Source organism: Manis javanica, chromosome 13 (genome assembly GCF_040802235.1).
Source record: "Manis javanica isolate MJ-LG chromosome 13, MJ_LKY, whole genome shotgun sequence".
Taxonomy (NCBI): domain Eukaryota; kingdom Metazoa; phylum Chordata; class Mammalia; order Pholidota; family Manidae; genus Manis; species Manis javanica.
The window spans coordinates 29,014,789-29,035,539 of NC_133168.1; the positions used below are offsets into that span (position 1 = coordinate 29,014,789).

General features: G+C 45.9%; 1 protein-coding gene across 16 annotated transcripts in view; it reads right to left on the reverse strand.

The window, feature by feature from the left end:
- Positions 1-7,023: 7,023 nt before the first annotated feature.
- The window catches only part of LOC118972175 (uncharacterized), a 65,228-nt gene continuing 51,500 nt past the window's right edge, over positions 7,024-20,751 (reverse strand). For 13 of the 16 annotated variants that reach the window (XM_073219419.1, XM_073219428.1, XM_073219426.1 and 10 more), the window contains 2 exons: positions 14,838-14,959; positions 12,268-14,220 (listed from right to left, as the gene is read on the reverse strand). In XM_073219419.1, coding sequence (XP_073075520.1) covers positions 12,859-14,028 — 1,170 coding nt within the window. In that variant the 5' untranslated portion in view covers positions 14,029-14,220; positions 14,838-14,959 and the 3' untranslated portion in view covers positions 12,268-12,858. Of the gene's footprint in view, positions 10,078-10,772; positions 11,037-11,850; positions 12,013-12,267; positions 14,787-14,837; positions 15,367-20,751 lie in introns of those variants that run through there. The other 3 variants (XM_073219415.1, XM_073219414.1, XM_073219413.1) reach the window with 3 other exon arrangements.

Consider the following 20,751-nt stretch of genomic DNA (forward strand, 5'->3'; position numbering starts at 1 on the left):
TATATCTCAAAGACATACCCCCATATTAGCTGTTAAAAAAACCAACGGATCTTTCCGCCTTGTCCAAGACCTTTGCCTCATCAACATAGCCATTGTCCCTATCCATCCCTTAGTTCCAAATCCATACAGCCTCAGCAACCCACTTCTCAGTCCTAGATCTCAAAGACATACCCCCATATTAGCTGTTAAAAAAACCAACGGATCTTTCCGCCTTGTCCAAGACCTTCGCCTCATCAACATAGCCATTGTCCCTATCCATCCCTTAGTTCCAAATCCATACAGCCTCAGCATCCCACTTCTCAGTCCTAGATCTCAAAGACATACCCCCATATTAGCTGTTAAAAAAACCAACGGATCTTTCTGCCTTGTCCAAGACCCTCGCCTCATCAACATAGCCATTGTCCCTATCCATCCCTTAGTTCCAAATCCATACAGCCTCAGCAACCCACTTATCAGTCCTAGATCTCAAAGACATACCCCCATATTAGCTGTTAAAAAAAGCAACGGATCTTGCCGCCTTGTCCAAGACCTTCGCCTCATCAACATAGCCATTTTCCCTATCCATCCCTTAGTTCCAAATCCATACAGCCTCAGCATCCCACTTCTCAGTCCTAGATCTCAAAGACCCATTTTTCTATCCCTCTAGACCCCTGCTCCCAAGATTTTTTCATCTTCACCTGGACGGACCCATACACAAGACATTCTAAACAACTCACTTGGTCAGTTTTGCCACAAAGCTTCCGAGATAGTTCCCATATTTTTAGACAGGTCCTAGCTCAGGACCTCAAACAGTTTCATCATGATCACTCCAAGTCCACCTTATAATACATAGACAATCTTCTACTCTGCAGTCTCTCGTGGGAACAGTCTCAACTTGACACTGCCTCCCTACTTAACCTTCTAGCTTCCAGAAGTTACCGAGTATCCCCCGTCAAAGCTCAAATCTCTTCCCCTTCTGTCACTTACCTCAGATTCCTTCTATCTCAACAAAGAAAGTCCATTACCTTAGACAGAAAATGGCTCCTCTCTGACCTGCCCATTCCCAAAACCAAGACAAAAATCCTTTCCTTTCTAGGCCCTTTCTAAGCCTAGCTAGATATTTTAGAACGTAGATCCCTAACTTCTCCCTGCACCCTGTTGGCAAGACCCCTATACAACCTCAGCAAGAGCCCCCCTAAAAAACCATTATCCTCCTCACCCCGACACTCCTTCATTAAGCTCTGTCAAGCCCTTGTGGAAGCCCCAGCTCTCCATCTTCCTGATTTGTCGAAGCCCCTCTCATTATACATTCATGAGAGGTCCAGTCAAGCTCTAAGAGTCCTAGGCCAATATTATGGCCCATCCTTTGCCCCCCAGTAGCTTATTTCTCCAAGCAATTAGACCCCACAGTTCGGGGATGAGCCCCCTGCCTACGAGCATTAGCCGCTGACAGCTCTTGCAGGAAGAAGCTCATAAACTGACATTCAGGGCGCCCCTTACCATTCTGTCCCCACATCACCTAAAAGATCTCTTAACCTACAAAAGTTTACAGACTCTCCCTCCCTCCAGACTCCTGACCTTACTGTCCTCTTTCCTCCAAAATCCCGTTCACCCCCTTTGCCATCCATACCCGAATCATGACTTTTTCCTCCTTTACTGCTCTCTTGCCTTTTTTTCCTCATTCCTATTGTCTTCCCCACCACCCCAGCCTCCTTTGTATGGCGATTCAAAGTCAGACAGACTTACACACAGCATCAAACAAAAGTTACTGCCCTCATTGCCACACCAGACTGCCCTCTGAAAAGCTGCTCTGAGCCTTTATACCTCCACTTTCCTCCCTCCACCGAAGTGTTCACTAGCAGCTACCCTTATTCTCCCTACCTCTGCTTCCTCTATGACCAAAAACAAGCCTATTGCAGGCGATGGCCAAATACCTATGGGAGATGTCCCTACTAGTCTTGCACCATTCACTACATAGGCAACTTCCAGTACCCACAGTATTACTCCTCCAACCGTTTCATGAAATATCCCAACGGCTCATTCTCCTTATCAATCCCAGATCCCTGGGACTCTCGATGGGCTGCCAGAGTCACAGCCTCAGTTTACTACGGGGGGTCCTCGACCCCCCACAGTCCCTTCATATCTCTCGAAAGTATGTTCCCTCTCATTCCCAGATCTCTCAAGTTGCATCAGATAGCAGACATTCCAAAAAAGTCATTATCCAAACTCTTGATAGTGCCTCTTCATCTTCTTATCCCCACCCCTCTTCCCATTTCTCCTACTCTTCATTACAGCTCATTCAGGACACCACCATTTTTCTCAACCACACCCTTAACACAGCCAATTGTTTCTTGTGCACATCACTACAGCGCCCACTGCAGGCCGCCGTGCCCCTTAATATTTCCAACTACTCCTTCCATGCAGAAAGACAACCCCTCTGCCCCCTGGCAGACATACCCGTATGGGAACCAGAATACGCAGATAATCTCACCATCCACCACTGTGTAAGCCCAACTCCACCCCCTTCCAGCGCACTTCACTGCCTCTCTATCTACACCCCTACCACCGGCTCTATGACTTTTACGCAACCGTGACACTTCTTTTAGTGTAATAGCAGTCTTTTCAACTCACTGCCTCTCAACTCCGATACACCCTGCATTCTCGTCACCCTAATCCCACAGTTAACACTTTACAGCATGGCAGAATTCCTTGAGCTCCAACCTCCCTTGCCCTCGCGCACAAAAAGAGCTGCTTTCCTTCCCATCATGGTCAGTAGCTCTTTGATCACCTCAGCCATTAGGGCAGGGTTTTCGGGAGAAGCCTTGGGTCACTCTCTATAGGCATTTAGAGATCTCAACGCCAAACTTGAGGGAGCCCTGACATCCACTGCCGATTCTCTAGCCTCTCTACAAAGACAGGTCACTTCGCTAGCTAAAGTCACCCTTCAAAACCGGCGGGCCCTAGATCTGCTTACAGCTGAGAAGGGCAACACCTGCGTCTTCCTCTGGGAAGATTGCTGCTATTACATCAACGAATCTGGCATTGCAGAAACTGACATTACCAAACTCACCAACCTTGCCTCCAGTCTCCACTCTGCTTCCAATTCCAACCCATTCTCGTCAATACTAACAAACTCCCTCCTCACCTGGCTCTAGCCCATTGCAGGCCCCATAATAATCATTCTTCTCGCCTGTCTCTTCTTACCCTGTATAATAACGTTCATCAAATCCCAAGTCGGAAAAATCTCTAATCAAGCTTTCAACCAGCTTTTACTCAGGAACTACCAGCTTCTGGCCACAGAAGATCCCTCACCCTCACGTGACCTCCTCACCACACGCTGAGATGGACCCCTCTCTCCACTGGAAAATGTTCCTGGAAACAATAGCCGCAGACGCCTGGCTCCTGACACCCATATCCTCTTGGCCAACCTATGGTTACAGGGAACCTTCATTGATTTCCAAACCTGAAGAAGTTCACATCTACTCGTCCTTACTGCGGAGGGTCCTATCAACCCTTTCCTCCCAATCCTGAAGCCCTCACTCCCTTCTCCGCCCCTGTTCAGCAGGAAGCAGCCAGAGAGAAAGCAACATCCACAAACCCATAGAGGAGAAAGGGGGGAATGAAGGGTCCCCACCAGTAAGATGGCAAACTTCCGGCTTCTCTTCGGGGTCCTCAGTTCCCGCCGGCGCCACCTGAAGCCCAATCACCTCTCGCCCCCCTCCCAATCCCAGCACCTAGCCAACAGCCAACAGCCCCATAGAAGTGACACCTCAATCAATTCATGCCCCCTCCTATATAACCCAGCACCTTTCCCTAATAAAGCAGAACTCTCCGGTGAATTGCTGCTATGTGTCGCTCCTTTCCTTTCAATCAGGTAGAGAGAAAGATAAAGTTTCAATTCTGCTTACAAAGACAGTCATTTACTAAACTGTTGTCAGCTTAAGGGGAAAAGCTTAAAACACTTCATCAACAACATTTGAAAAAAAAAGCCACAAAATCATCTTCCTTAGTTTACCTAATCCTATGTAATTAATAACTGTTCTGCTGAAATCTAGGTTTTTACTAGTTTAGGAGTAATAAAACAGTGAGTATAGATGACAAAAGACTTACAAATGATAATGGTTAAAGATCTGATGAGAGCTTACTGTAAGACAGTTGTCATAAGGAAATTTGGATATTTCTGTAACACAAAACATTCAGTAACAAAGTTTAGCATCATTCCCTTTGACAGTGCCTTCCAGGTAATTAAGCAGGTAAATATATATCAGATAAATAAGCCAAATTAGCAAAATAACTTTCTTCAATGAGAAAAAATTCCACTGACATGTTCCAGGGGCCCTCTGGAAAATATCAGATTGAACTAGAGGTAAAAGTACGTTTTTGAATTTGATTTTTTTTTTTGGCACTTGCTTAAAAAGGATTATAGGTTGCCATGAAGCAATACTTATCCATTTAACCAGAATGACAACAAAATACCTCAAAGGCAAATAAAGGTTACACAGTTGTTAGTAAAGTTTAGCTTTTAGTCCTTTTAATATTAAGATCTCATTTTCTTAAATATTCTGACAACTCACTGAGACTTTAAGCATGAGAAACTGTTTTCATAAGACAATTAGCAAATCCTTTGTAATCTTTCAACATTAACGGTTGACTAATAAATCTTTGTTGTTTTAACAAAGAATTCTAGTTTTGCTGTGTGCTTGATATTGAGACTTACTTGCTTTAATTTCACACATCATGACCATATTAAATTCTTTCACAAACTTTCTACAACTTTCTTTTTACATTCAGTGTTCTCCCTCTAAATAAACAGCTGTACTTTAGAACAAAGTTACTTTCTTTTATCAAAAGACACATTCTTTATCATGTAGAAATGTTTTCCTTATTGCTTTAAGTAGTTTTAATTAGAACTTAAAACTATTAAGTACCTTAATTTTCAGTGAACACTGAGAAGTAGGCTATTGTAAACCAGGAGTTTACAAGCAGAAGTTACACTAGCACTCTTTAGATTGACAAATTTATGAACACATTTTATAATTTCTGGAACCATGTACTTTGCAGCACAATCTTACTAAGTGCAAAATGTGTCTAAACTTTGCAAAAATTTAAGGTTTTAGGTTACCACAAAGATTCTCAGGCTATTTATAGGTAACACTGTAACACACTATTATTATTAAGATGTTCACTTGCTGCACTTAGTTTATTCATTCCCAACAACTATGATATTTTACTCACATTAACAAAGCTACCCTTCACTTTAAATATTTTTCTTTGAAAGATTAGCAGATAACATCAACTTAAATGACTTTATGTAAACTTAGGCAGCTGATAAGCATAAGGACATGTCTATTTCAGTTATTAAATTAGCATTAATGAGGTAGAAAAATATTTTTCTTTTACACACTTAGACACACAAACATACAGATTGAGATGTAATGATACAGTGAAAGGACAGACAGGGCTCTTAGTGTGAGCTAGGAAGGGACAAGAGAGCCTGTGGTGGTGCATTGTCTCGAGGTTTTATAGGCAGTTGAGGATATTTGGGAACCTGAAAAGAGCTTAGGGGTGTGGACTTTAAGGCAAATAGTAGGTGTTTAGTATTGCAGGGGAGACAGAGAGAGCTTGGTTCAGAGGTAGGAGAAAGCCTGTATATGTGGGATCTCTTTTCATTTGCCCGTGTGCTCACAGAAGTTGTATAAGTCACAGAGAATTTTAGGATCTAAAGAACCATTTGGGGGCCATTTAGACTGATTGTCCAAGGGATTTTGTGGCCAGATCTCATTACAGTAGCAAACAGGTTTGAGGTCTGGAGTGAGGTGGAGGGGTTTTAGATTACTGAGCGGTGAATCTGTGGGAATGGAGGGGCCAGATCCCATGGTGAGAACGAGACTGTTCAGAAGTCGCTGAGGCATCCCTAAGTGATTGAGAAGGTCATGGAGAAGACCAGGCACAGTTAGGGAGTCATCACCACCTCTAACTGTGAGGTCGAGGCGAAAACACTGAGGAGGCTTGGTACCTGGTACCAGGAGTTTATGAGCAGAAATGTAGATAAAGGGAGACTGGGCCTCAGTGAATGAGGATTCTAACCATGGGGGGGCAGAGAAGGGTCAACTATAGGAATCAACTGTGACTCTGAAAGTCATGGTTGGGGGTGCCCCTGTCCTGGAGGAGCCCTTGGGGGTGCCGGACACTCAACGGTCACTTCCCAGATTCCAAAGGGTCATTTAAGTTGACCATGAAGGGGAGACTCACCGAATCAAAGGCCAATGTTGGGTGGGAAGATTAGCCACCGTGGAAATGGACAGTGAGCCCGTGGAGGAGGATCAGGCAGTGAGGTTTCCCAGAGCAGCTCAGGTTCCCAGAGGAAGAGCAAAGTCAATGGGAGAACCTCATTCAATTCACGGCACCAATGAAAGGGTATCTCGCCATGACCCTCTTTACCCTAGAATGACTCAGGAGACATGGGCCCATGCAAGAGATTTTATTATCTGAAAGAGAAAGTGGCTGCCCCTAGACAGAGAGAGAGAGAGAGAGAAAGATAGAGACAGAGAGAGAGCAGGAGGGCAGTGGGACAGTGGTCAGAGAGCAGCAGCAAAGTGCAGAGTTGTGCCTTTTATTGTGGCAGATCCACTTGGCCTGTTGCCTTGGGGGAGGGTTGGGATGTTTAGAGATAAGGTGCGGCAAGCCCAGGCATGATTCTCACGGCTTATGTGCTTAAGACCATGGGGTAAATGGAGGATAAATTACTATATTCTTTCACATGTTAACTACCAAAATGTAGGGCTGTGTTTTAAACTTAGGTCTTCTGTTTCTGAGCCTATTATTTATTCCATCTCATGACAGTTACATCAAAGAAAATGCCAGATGGTCCTCTTTGACAGTCCTGGTCCTGGGCATCTTGTACATCTGGTAGTAACAGTAATCGCTTTTATTAATGTCACCCTTTAGAGAATCACAACCTTCAGACATGGGAGCAGCATGAATTATATTGTTGGATTCTCCCAGAGGAGGATGCCGCCCCAAATCACTCACGAAAGACGTCTCTTGATGCAACAAGCAAGAGGAATTTATTCAGGAACCAGCTAGCTGGGGTCCAAGTTAGCCCGACGCAGCGGGTCTCAACAAGGACCCCGAATAGTCTAAGCCAGAGGTTTTTATAGCATAGCATTTTCAAAAAGACAGTATTTTCTTACACAGTGTTTTAGCAAGATAAGCTTGGTATGCATGACTATCCGACCAAGGTTAGCAGTCTGAAGGCTGCAGCTGCCCACCACCTGGTGTTCATGATTAACTGATTTGAGGTTAGCTAACTGAAGGTCACTACATTTAACACTGGCTGACTAATTTGTTTTTTTTTCAAGATTCTAATAATTTTCCTTCTCCTAGGCTAGAGGGTGGTGTTTAACCCTTTAAGATAGCTGTACTTATGCACTTATGCTAACTTTTGATTTTTCAGATCCTACATTTCCCCACTTCTCTTCAGGGGCATTCTAATCATGGAATGTTTGTGTCTCCTTGTGGGGTAAGTGAATGATATTGTTGCCTCAACATCAGCACATGAACAGCACTCACTCTTTCTCTAACAAAAGTTATCAGCCGATTTAGTATGCAGGGTCCTAAAGTGAGGAGCAACACAAGGATGAGTAAGGGCCCAGCCAGAGTGGATATCAGGGTTGTAAACCACGGGGACCTAGTGAACCAAGATTCAATTAGCCCTTGGCTGGCTTCTCGTTCTTTCTTTCTCTGGTCTAGCCTTTCCCTAAGCTTTGACATTGAATCTCTTACTCTTCCAAAATGGTCTGCATAAAAGCAGCATTCTTCTTTTAAAGCTGCACACAGTCCTCCTTCTTTTAGGAACAACAGATCCAGCCCTCGTCTGTTCTGCAAGACTACCTCAGAGAGGGAAGTCAGAGATTCTTCAAGTTTTGTAATGGATTGCTCTATGGTCCTTAGGTCCTCATCAATAGCTGTCCTTAGCCTGTCATAATGTTGGTTCCCTTGGACAATAGAGGCTGCCCCCGTTCCCACTCCGGCTGCGACACCTATCCCTAACAATGCAGCTAAGGTCAGTGAGACTGGCTCTCTTCTATATCTACGCCTAGGTTCAAATTCAGCTACGAATGAGAGATCATCATGATACATCAACCTGGGCACCAGCTGGACCATGATACAGAAATCACGGGAAGAGTTGAAGGCAGAAGTAGAGACACATGGGTCACTCCAGTGTTACAAGCCCACCATCCCTCGGGAGGAGGGACTAGATACTCATGTTCACCTGAGGAGGTTACAGCTATGGTTTCATTACACAAAGCTTTATGGGAGGGGGGAACTGTACCTAAACATCTTCCTCTTCCAGTTACTTCAGTCAGGGTTAGTTTCCTATGGCTCCCCCAGCTACAGATCTCGTGACGGGTTGTCCTGTTAAAACTGCCCAACAATCCTAATCCTTCATAATAAGGCGGCTCAGAAGAGAAGCACAACCAACAAGATTCAGTAGTTTTAGGATTGGTGGTGTTCAGAACTTGGAAAGCCCCTTTAACGAGGTTAAGGAGGCGTTGCCCGGTGCTAGAAAAGGGGGTTACTGAATCAAGAGTGAGGACGGGGACAGCAGGAGTAATGACAGGGTCTACTGGTTGAATTAGGGTTTGCTTCGGGGCTGGAGTTGGAAGGCGTGGTTGATCTTGTAAAACAATATTCGGTCCTACTGGGACGGCCGGAAGGGTTTCGATTTTAAGTCTGATAGTTAAGAGTCCACTTGGGTAAGGGCCGACCCAGGCGAAACGGCCCATATCAAGCTGAAAATCCCCAAGTTATTCCAGTCACCCAGGACTTTTCATTTTTGGCCTGTTCTTGGTTAAATTGCATGCACACTTGGGGTACCCTGTTGTCAGGGTCTCTGAAAGTGAATTTAACTAAATCTCGATTCCCGACTGCCCACTTCCGAGGCCCATCATTAGAGGTTACACAACTCCAGCTTTTGCAGTAAACACTTTCTAAGCCCCCACAGGTTTTCCAGTTATTTCTTAGATTGCCAGGGCAGGCCCAGAACCCTTGTGCTCGTCCTTGAGCAGTGTTAACGAGTGCCCGTTTTTGTAGGGTATGGTAATTGTGTTCCCTCCCTTGCATAAGCCCAAAAAGCTCCCTGAGGTCAAAGTACAAATCTGGCCACCACGTGTTTAGAGGGGTAATGTGTGCAGTTTCATTAAGGGTTTTACCAGTCTGTCCATCTGTCAGGATCCATGTCTGCCTATAGGGCTGATGGGGGTTGGGGTTCTGGAGGGTTGGAAGTGGCAGAAACATCAGAATCGCTAGCAACATGGTTCTTTCTATATAGACAGAGTTTAAGGGGGTTATCAGTCCAAGCTACTCGCCAGTCCGGGTCCGGTGGGGGTGCCTTCTTCAGATGTGAAGCGTGTATCCAGGAAGAGACACCATCTACTTTCACGGCTGTGGGAGTAGTCAGGAGGATGATAAAAGGTCCCTTCCACCGCGGCTCAAGGTTTCCCGTCCGGTGTCTTCTCACGTAGACAGGGTCTCCCACCTGGAACTGGTGAGGTACTGAGAGGTCCCCTGGCCGATAGGCTTCCTTAATGGAGGCCCACACCTCTTTCTGCATGGCTTCCAAGGCTCGTAACCTTTCAAGCAGAAACTTATTAGTTGTACATTCGGGGAATGTATGAAGATGAGCTGATTGGAGCGGGGCCGGGACCCCAAACATTATTTCAAAAGGCGTTAGTCCAAAGCAGCCGGGAGTGTTCCTGACCCTAAACAGGGCGAAGGGAAGGAGGACTAACCAATCACATAAGCCAGTCTCTATGGACAATTTAGTCAAGGTCTCTTTTAGAGTTCTGTTCATCCTTTCTACCTGTCCTGAGCTCTGGGGCCTGTATGCACAATGCAATTTCCAATCTGTCCCCAGGATCTTGGCCAATCCCTGACTTACCTGGGCAACGAAGGCAGGTCCATTCTCGGAACCGATTACCTTGGGGATTCCAAACCTTGGAAATATTTCTTCAAGTATCCTTTTAGACACCGTCTGAGCTGTCTCAGTTTTGGTGGGGAACGCCTCTGTCCATCCTGAAAATGTGTCTAGGAAAACTAGAAGGTATTTATATCCATACTTAGCAGGCTTAATTTCAGTGAAGTCAACTTCCCAATAGGCTCCTGGGCGATCTCCTCGAAGTCTCTTCCTGGATATTGCTTGATCTTTACTCACGTTCACTAATTGGCAGGGAACACAATTTCTTACAACCTCGTCAGCCAATTTTCCTAATCCAGTAACATGATAAGGGGAGTCCCAAACCAGGGTCTTTAGGTTTTTTGCTCCCAGATGTGTCAATTGATGTCATTGCCTTAAGTATTTTTCTGCCTCTCTCTGGGCAGAACAACTTTCCCTTTTTCAGACTTATATATCTCGTGGGGCGAGGAATTTTTGAACCCTAATTTGTTTATACAAGCAAGATCTTCAGGTGTATACTGGAAGCTTTTAATGTGGGTGGCTTCCGGATACACTTGGAGAGGTAGAATGTTCATTCCCTGAGCCGCTTGCTTTGCGGTTTGGTCCGCCCTCCGGTTTCCTCGAGCTATTGGAGAATCATCTTTCTGATGTCCAGGGCAATGTATTATCGCTACTTCCTTAGGCCTATGGATGGCATCTAACAAATCTAAAATTTCTTTGTTTTTAACATCTCTCCCAGCAGAAGTTAACAGCCCTCTCTGTCTATAAATAGCCCCATGTATGTGAGCGGTGGCAAAAGCGTATCGGCTGTCAGTGTAGACATTAAGTCTCTTACCTTCTGCCATCCTTAGAGCCTGAGTCAGGGCGATGAGTTCTGCTCGCTGTGCAGAAGTGCCCGTTGGGAGTCCGCTGGCCCACACGATCCGGTCATCATCCACTACTGCAGCTCCAGCCATTCTCTTACCATACATGATGTAACTGCTCCCGTCTGTATACCAAGTCAGGAGTCCCGGTCCTCCTAAGGGCTGATCTTGTAAGTCCCGGTGGGTCCCTGTCTCCTCGGCCAGGATTTCCTGGCAGGTATGAAGCACTTCCTTCCCTGAATCGGGGAGCAGAGTGGCCGGGTTTAGGATGGCAGGGGGGGCAAACTCCACATGATCACGATTCAGGAGTAAGGTTTGGTAGTGAGTCATTCTGGCATTCGACATCCATCTCTCGGGTGGTTGTCGGATTACACTCTCTAACGCATGTGGAGCAACCACAGTGAGTTTTTGTCCCAGTGTCAGTTTGTCAGAATCTTTAACCAAGAGGGCCACGGCCGCCACTACTCTCAAACAGGCAGGCCATCCGCTACTCACTGGGTCCAATTTTTTTGACAAGTAGGTGACAGGTCTCTTCCAAGGTCCCCATTGTTGGGTCAACACTCCTCTAGCCACTCCGCTTCATTCATCCACAAAAAGGACAAACGGCTTAGTCACATCTGGCAAGGCCAGAGCGGGTGCTGACAGGAGGGCCTTTTTGATATCATCAAAGGCCTGCTGTTGTTCAGGTCCCCAAACAAACGGGGCTGCCCCTTTGGTTAGGGGATACAAGGGGGCGGCTAAGGTGGCATATCTGGGTATCCATAGTCTACAAAACCCTGCCGTCCCCAGAAACTCGCGAACTTGGCGCGAAGTAGTAGGAACCGGGATCTGCGTCACAGTCTGCTTTCGGGCTTCAGTAAGCCACCTTTTCCCCTCTCTCAGGGAATATCCCAAATAAGTCACTTGTTGTTGGCAGATCTGTGCCTTTTTGGCAGATGCCCTATACCCCAATTTAGCAAGTTCAGTCAAAAGGGCTCCAGTGGCCTCTTGGCAGGCTTTCCGAGTAGGGTCTGCTATCAACAAGTCATCGACATATTGTAACAAAGTTACCTGTGGGTTGGAGGCTCGGTAAAAGGCCAAGTCCTGATGTAAAGCCTCATTGAAGAGGGTGGGCGAATTCTTGAATCCTTGTGGGAAGCGAGTCCAGGTCAATTGTCCAGTAGTTCCTGTGGAGGGGTCTTTCCACTCAAAAGCAAACAGCGGTTGGCTATTCTGGTGCAGGCATAAACAAAAGAAGTCGTCTTTTAAATCTAAGACTGTATACCAGGTGTTTTCCGGGGTCAGAGAGCTTAGCAGGTTATAAGGGTTTGGCACAGTGGGATGAATGTCCTGTATCCTCTTATTAACTTCTCTTAAATCTTGCACTGGTCGATAATCTCCTGTTCCCTCTCTCTTTACAGGCAGCAAGGGAGTGTTCCATGGGGATTTACATTTTACTAATATCCCCTTCTCTATGAGCCTCTGGATATGGGGCCTAATTCCATCTCTGGCTTCTTTACTCATTGGATATTGTCTCACAGTCACTGGTAAAGCTGAGGCTTTCAACTCTATGACCACCGGGGGCTGGTTTACGGCAAGCCCCATACCCGCTGTCTCCGCCCAGGCCCCTGGAAACTGGTTGAGCCACCTCCGACTAACTAGGGAGGGTTCCGGTTCCTTAAAAAGGCGGTACTCATCCTCCAATCTTATGGACAGAATACTTAGGCCCAAAGGTTTTTTCTCTCGATCTGTCACTCGGGCATCTTCAGCCTGAAAGGATATTTGGGCCCCGACTTTGGTCAGGATGTCTCTTCCTAACAGGGGTGTGGGGCATTCCGGTATGACAAGGAATGGGTGGTTTACTTGTCCCACTCCTAAGTCCACTGTTCTTTGGGTAGTCCATGCATATTGTTTCTGGCCCGTGGCCCCGAACACCCAAGACTTTTTGCCAGAAAGAGGGCCTCTAGCTTGGGTCAGTACAGAATGTTGAGCACCGGTATCCACCAGAAACTCAACGGGTTGCCCCTCCACCTTCAGGGTTACCCTAGGCTCGGGGAGGGGCTCCGAGCCCCGTCTTCCCTAATCCTCATCCTCCAGCAGAGACAACGCTTTCTTTGGAGGTCCCCGCGGTGGCTTCTTAGGGCATTCTTTCACCCAATGCCCCTTTCCTTTGCAGTATGCACATTGATCTTTATCCAAAGGAGGCCGGTTGCCCAGGGGCCCTGCCTTACTAGTTCTACCACTAGAGGGCGGGCGTCCCTTATTTTCTACTACTGCGGCTGAGATCTTTGTTAAATTTCTCTCATGCTTCCTGTCCCTCTTTTCCTCTTTACTTTCTCTTTCCTTTTCCTTCCTTAGTTCCTTCTCTTCCTCAGTCTCTCTCTTATGATAAACTTTCTCAGCTTCTTTCACTAAATCCCTCAGTGACAAATCCTGTAAGCCTTCTAGTCTCTGAAGCTTTTTCCTAATATCAGGTGCTGATTGCCCGATAAAGGCAAGAGCCACTGAAGCACTGTGCTCCTCAGAAGTGGGGTCAAAAGGAGTATACCGCCTGAAAGCTTCTATCAAGCGTTCTAAGAACACTGCGGGTGCCCCAGTGGCTCCCTGACTAACCTCTCTTACCTTGGCCAAATTGGTGGGGTGCCTTGCGGCTCCACGAAGACCTGCCACCAGAGCCTGGCGATAGATGGTTAGTCGCTCCCTACCTTCTGGAGAATTAAAGTCCCAATTGGGTCTGGTCAGCAGGAACCCCCTCTCTATGTCATGAGGGAGTTGCGATGGTCGTCCGTCAGTTCCAGGCACGTTTCTCCGTGCCTCTAGAAGGATCCTTTCTCTTTCTTCTGGGGTGAAGAGTACCTGTAAGAGCTGCTGACAATCATCCCAAGTGGGTTGGTGAGAGAACATCAGGGACTCTATCAGTCCCATTAGTCTCTGCAGTTCCTCTGAAAAAGGAGGGTGGTTAGCTTTCCAATTGTATAAATCAGCAGAGGAGAATGGCCAATATTGCAAAGGTTGGAAGGGCGGCTCCCCCTCTTCCCCAAGGATGGGAACTCCATAAGACCGGAGAGGAAAAATACCCGGTGGGTCCAGGGTGGCCCCTCGGCGGCGCCGAGTTCCCTGGGCAGGTCCTGGAGCCGGCCCTACTGCCTCGGCATCAGGGACTGAGGGGGCCGGGGGTGCCAGTGCCGGCAGTGCTGGGGCCGGGGGTGCCATAGGGGCAGGAGGATAAGGAGGGGGATCATCAACCATAAGCAAATCTTGAGTGTCAGGGTAAACTTTAATAGTTTCTTTTCCCTTGCTCTGGGGTTGGGTCTGGACAGCTAAAACTCGAGGGCCCGTTTTCTTCTGCACCCAGGGCTTCACCCAGGGCGGTGGATTTTCCACCAACTCTTGCCAGACCACGATATAGGGTTGCTGATCCGGGTGTCCTTGAGGCGAATCCTGGAAGACAATGGCTTTTACTGCTAATAAAGTGGGGAGATCAAAAGTCCCCTCCGAGGGCCACCCAACATTGAAGGTGGGCCATTCGGAGGTACAGAAAGTCTGCCATGGTCCCTTTTTTACTTCTACTGACAAGTTATGCACTCTCGCTCTGACTTCCGTCCAATAATCTAACGTCAGGCTAAGGGGGGTCATCACTGTCTGTCCCATTGTCAGTAAAACAATAATCAGGCACGTAAAAGACACAGAGAACAAAGACACACACACATTAGACACACAGCGGCCGCTTTTTGTTTTTCTCAGATTTTCAAACAGAAACCGAAAGGAATCAGAGGGTTGATATTCCCGGCGCCCAAAAATCAACCCTATCTCATCAGGTTCACTTTGCCGGAAAAACAGACGAGAGGCCACCAGGCGTCCCTGGCCCTCCACTCTCCCCGAGGCATCCCCCAGGGTTGCAGCCTACTGTGCTCCAAGTACGTCTACCGACCGCAGTCTCGACCCCTTTACGGGATCGGGACGACTGCCAGACAGAGGGTACCCTTTCAGAATTCTGACCGGTCTCACTGAAAAACAGAAAACAGAACACAGACAACTCAAGGCACCACTAACCTTACCTCTTCCTCCAAGAACGGCTTCGGGAGTGAAGCGGGGTGAGTGCACGATCCCAGACGAGCCCCCAAAATGTTGGATTCTCCCAGAGGAGGACGCTGCCCCAAATCACTCACGAAAGACGTCTCTTGATGCAACAAGCAAGAGGAATTTATTCAGGAACCAGCTAGCTGGGGCCCAAGTTAGCCCGACGCAGCGGGTCTCAACGAGGACCCCAAATAGTCTAAGCCAGAGGTTTTTATAGCATAGCATTTTCAAAAAGACAGTATTTTCTTACACAGTGTTTTAGCAAGATAAGCTTGGTATGCATGACTATCCGACCAAGGTTAGCAGTCTGAAGGCCGCAGCTGCCCACCACCTGGTGTTCATGATTAACTGATTTGAGGTTAGCTAACTGAAGGTCACTACATTTAACACTGGCTGACTAATTTGTTTTCTTTTCAAGATTCTAATAGTTTTCCTTCTCCTAGGCTAGAGGGTGGTGTTTAACCCTTTAAGATGGCTGTACTTATGCACTTATGCTAACTTTTGATTTTTCAGATCCTACAATATTATCAAGCATTATGGATGGATCCTGACAAACAAGTTAAACTTCATCAGATTACAGTTTTATGTATATGTTGTGTGGTGAAAATATGTAGAAAAGAAGAAGCAAAAAATATGTAGAAAAGAAGCAAGAAAATATACAGAGTTTATCTGTTATCACCTGATAAATAGGATTGGTCAATAACATTTCCTCAGCTCTAGATGGATTTGAATCCTACACTGTTCAGTGGGGAAAGGTGAAGCAGATGAAGCATCTTTAATAAGGGACCTGTATACTATTCTAGAGAAGGAAATTCTGAAGTAGTTATATTACTCATATGTAATTTGTGAAGGGGATGATGGCCTTTGCCTTCTCACATGTCTGAATGCGGAATGGGAAAGCACCTTCCCCCACGTCTGAATACAGCATGGGAAAGCACCAGCTTAAGAACAACTGGTGCAGTCCTTGGACATTATCTGCCCACTGAAGCATATCTTGTCCTCGAAAATGAGCCAGAAGGCCTCACTCTGAAAACAGGGAGACCTTGAGGATGTGTGAAAACACCGCCCCTGCTTACTGGGTAGTCTTTAAGAAAATCAACAAGGTGCTCTGAGAAGAGAAAGATGAGTATAGCACTTGGCTGAGGTCCGAGAAAGGCAGTATAAAAATAAAGGTGCTGCGCCATATCAGGTCTGCAGCCATTGTCTGTCTGTCTGTGTTGTCTGTGTTTTTTGTTCTCTCATTTCACCCAAAGAAAACGTGCGGCACACTACAAATTTGATTTTAAGAAACCTGCTTATACATCATTTCCATAATATAAAAAACATATATTCAACTTCTCAATTGTTTAGAAGTAATTTTACAAATAATTCTTCCACCTGACTAGTTTTTCACTACCTGTTACTATGTGTATCAAAAGAGAGAAGAAAACAAATTAACACATGAAAATTTGCTTTTATCATTGGGCCTTTTTTTTTTTTGGCATCTCAGGCAAAAAGCTTTAATAGTATAGAAGTTGTGATTTAAAGTTAAGAACTTTTAAAATATATTTATAATCTGTAAGGTCTTATAACTGCAGGGGGAGGGTGTTCCCAGCCCGGGATGAGTCACCAAAGAATCCACTGAAGCTGAAGTAAGTCAAGGGAAAAGCTCAGATCGGGAGAAAAGCCTTTATTTCCTGCGGGCACTGGGGCTCGCTCGCCAGGCAGTGCTCCAGCCATGCCCACTGCTGCTCGGGCTCCCCTTCCCAAAGGTACTCCCTCGGCAGGTCCTCGGTGACTATCAAGCGCCAGGCCAGTCACATGCCAAGCACGGACAGGAGGGGACAGCCCCAGACCATCCATGAGGCTCTGCCGCAGTGAACACCTATTGATACGTAGATGAACTAAGACTGGGCAGGAGAGCTGGGAATTCTGTCATTCACCCAGCACGTCTCTGAGAGAAATCGTTAGGCAGAGGTCTGGGAAGTTCACAGATAGGTAACGATAAAGCCACTGTGAGGAAGTGAATGTGAAGTTTCTATCTCTGCGCCACTTTTTCTGTCTAGTTTTAGACATTGCTCTACATAAATGGCCTTATCTGTCCATTGTGTGCCATGTTCATCTCTGGACAAGTTATAGCCATTATTATCTTTCAAAGTAACATTTTATAAAAGGATTATGAAAATATCACTTTTATGATGAAAAGTTGGGAAGTACAGAAAAGTGTAAAGAAAATTAAAATCACTTGGGATAGCCATTGGCATTTTAGAGTAATTCTTGCTAGTGTTTTTTATGTATACTTTGTTATGCACACGCAGAAATACAGTTTAGTGTAAAATCAGACATCTTATTGGAGTTGCTGGGGCTCAGTTTCTGGCAGTATTCTGCTCTTTCCTCTATTTCATCTTTTGGCATGAAGGTAGGTGGTCTTCCTGGAGACTTCAAAGGGCCTTGAGCACCTCATGTAAAGGGTTCTTTTATCAGGAGAGAATGGACAGGCAGGGACTCTCTGAGCCCTTCCAGATGTCCAAGCATTGCTGCAGGAGGCAGACCTGCTTCAGTGTGGGCAGATGTTTGCTGGAATTTCTGCTCAGCTCTCAGGGTAATACGTGTGCTGCTTTCCAGAAAACTGAGAAGGCAGTAGCATTGGCATCCTGAAGTCCCCAGGTGTGTCAACCTTCTTTGCTCTCTGCCAACACCTGTGTCCTAGGTAGGCAGGATAATCAGAAGTTGTGTGCTACTCACTGTCTTTCAGGAATCCAGCCTCAAAGGTAGTGATTACTACTCTATTTTGAATCTCTCCTCAAAATGTATTTCTGAGAATTCCTCACCAATTTGAGCATGAAAAGGATGTTGACTCTTTCATTCCTTTTTGCTCTGCATGGTGCACTTGTTTGGGGGAGTAAGCAGGGATCCTTAGTTTAATACAGTTCTCAGGTCTGAATTCTCTCTTCCTCTACCCACTTTCATATTGGCTATGAGAACAGCATATTCATATGCTGCTTTGCCATACTCTAAAGAGTGTGGACAGTGGGGCCAGGCAGAGAGCCAGGCACATACATCACTGCCACATTGCTCCTTTCAAGGGGCTTGTCACCCTACCTGGTTTCCCTGCCACATGCCCTGCTTCTCAGAAGTTCCTGTCCCTACCAATGAGTTGGCTGTGCAGGCAAAGTGGGACAGTTCCCAGGCCTTCTGTGGCCCTCTCCTTTACTCTAAGGAGCTGCTGCTTGGTCAGGGAGCCTGACTGGGTTGGAATGCTCTGGGTTTGGCCTTATTGAGGGAGGCAGCAATTCCAGAGAGCCCAAGAAGTCAGTAATTATGTCTCCTGTTGTCTTGCATGTTTTTAGTAAGTTAACTATTTTTCCTTACCTTGAAGAAAATGCATACTCATTGATGAAAAATGTGGAATTTTCTATTAACAAAACAATACTTAATTTGCACTTTTGGCCTAAAAATATAGACTCTTAAAGTTACACCAGCTACTACTTAGACCAGGCCATTCCATCCATCCTTCCCTGTTAGGTGAGGAGAGAAGTCCTGAGGGCAGGCCTGCCAGACTCTGAGCAGCCTTTGTGATTCGAGGGCACTCACTGTCTCTGTACCTACAGTGTCTGTAACGCTGAAATGGACCACGGGAGGACCGGGAGACAGACAGGGCTTGTCTTGTTCTGCAACGATGGGATCATGGATGGTATTGCTTCCTCAATGTCAGTGTCCATGGAAAGCTTATTTAACATTTAGGTTTCTTAGTGAAAGCCTGAGAGATCCTGATTCAGTAACTCTGGGGGAGAGCCCAGGAATCTGCATTATAACATCCAACGTGTTTTTAATAAAGGTTTTTAAGAACAAAGGTAAGAAACACTTAGATGGTAATAGAATATATTCCTGCTAAAGTGAATATCAAGAAATGTAAAGGAAAAATCTTTTAAATACAGCAAACACCTGCACACTATCTCAAATAGCTTTTCTTCAGTTTTTCACTTTTCCTTGCTAACCTGCACTTAACACAGTCCCTAACTACTGAAGTAGACTGAATCATTTTCATGAAAGAAATATATATTTTTCTCTTATTTTTTCTTCTACCATGACCTCTCCCTTCACACTCAGATGCTTTGTAGAGTTCAGGTGTCAGTCACCTCTGGAAGTCATCTTTCTCCCATTTGGTATGAACACTCTGAATCCCAGAGATCACAGTCTCTGTGCTTCCTCCTTCCCTGAGGGATGTGCACCCTCTGTTATCCTCTCTCTCATGGCAAGTCTGGTGTGGTAAGACAGTCGCTCATCCTGACAAAGGACACTCAGGTCTTGGGTCTGTCACCAACTGGGCTGTGACCCTGATGCTAGTCACCTAACCTCTGTGAGTTCCAGTTTCTTTATCTGTACAGTGAGAGGGTTGGGTTAAATTATTAAGTTCCTTCTTAAGTAGATGCACAGTCATTATGTCTGTTCCCAGCTGTTTCCTATTTATTTACCCAGGCTGAACAATATAACTTTATTCCTTAAAGGGACTAGGTCCTTATTTCTTTTGAACATCTTGAAAGTGTTCAACTGAAGAAAAGCACAGATAAAGCCACATTATGTAGATATTTTTTCTCTTCAAGAGAATGAAGTCTATGTCACAAGACCTTTCTAACCGCTGACAAGAAGGGTCAGGAATGATGGAATCAGAGTGCTGTCTGAGAGCCTCGGCTTTTCCTGCCTGAAGCCCGCCACTCCTTCTGCGAAGGCGGGCAGAGGGGAAGTGCTGTCAGACCAGTGGTATGTCTAAGGAGAGGAAGAGGAAGGGCCTTGGAATGCTGTCCGGACAGCCCTTGATTTCTCTCCTTCCCTCTTCCTTCTCTGCTCTCCCTCAGGCTTTTTCCATTTTTGGTTTGACCCTTGGTTTCTGACTCTTGATCCTGGTCCACATTGAAATATTTAGGGCTTAGGAATTTTCTAGTGGTTTGCATTTGATTAATTTCATATGTAAATAAAGTTATTCTAAGAAAGTTTTCTAAAATGTGAGCCTCTCCCCTTGCCTGGAGCAATTAGCATGAAGATTTGGTTCTTTGCCATATACTGAGCATGGCTGTGTTCAGTCAGGTGGCTTCCTAGTGGTGGGTTTTACTTCCTTGAAAAGGAGGCTAAGATGTCTGCTTTTAGAAACAAGACTGAAACGACTGAACTCATCTCTCCCATGGAGGAAACTCCTGTGTTGTTCACAGGAGCTTTTCTGCATAGAGGAGGAAACAGCCTGGGCAGGATTCCAGGCTTCAAGGGAATGATAGATTGTGAGGTGGAACTGTTCTAAGCCTCCACTGAGAACCTCTCACAAGCCCTCCAAATACCCACTAATTACTTTGGCAAAATGAGAAGATTTAGAACAAAAGATTTTGAGGCACCAGGTCAAAGGAATCGTGAGGAACAAGAATGAAGTTATGTATTGTCCTTTCTGTCCTCATTTCTTGTAGACCTGATGTGTGATGTAATAGGGAGGAGCCGTGGAGTGGGTCTGGTTTTGGCCACTATGAAAACTGCACCCAGTGTAACTGGGTACAAGTCGCTTAATTACCTAGATCCCAGTTTCTCATTCCTCCAGCTCAAAAATCTGATTCTATGTTTCAGTAGTTGAAGGATTGGTAGCAGTGTGGGAGCTTACAGATTTAGTTAGCCTGAAGAGGACAGGCTGGCATCCAACCTGTTACAGCTAGCGTCCCCTTAAAGATCAGCCCATCACTTCCCTCTCGGTTAGAAGTTGGGGATGAGCGGCAGAGGACTGATGAGGTTGGACCAGCAAGGAAAGCCTTTCTGTAGCTCCAGCCAGGGCTTCATGAAGTTAGCATCCACAGTTAGCTTTCTGTAATTTGAGGCAGTTTGATTAATCTGTAGCATGCAAGATTGTGTCTGGTGCGTTGTCCGAAGCTGTAATAA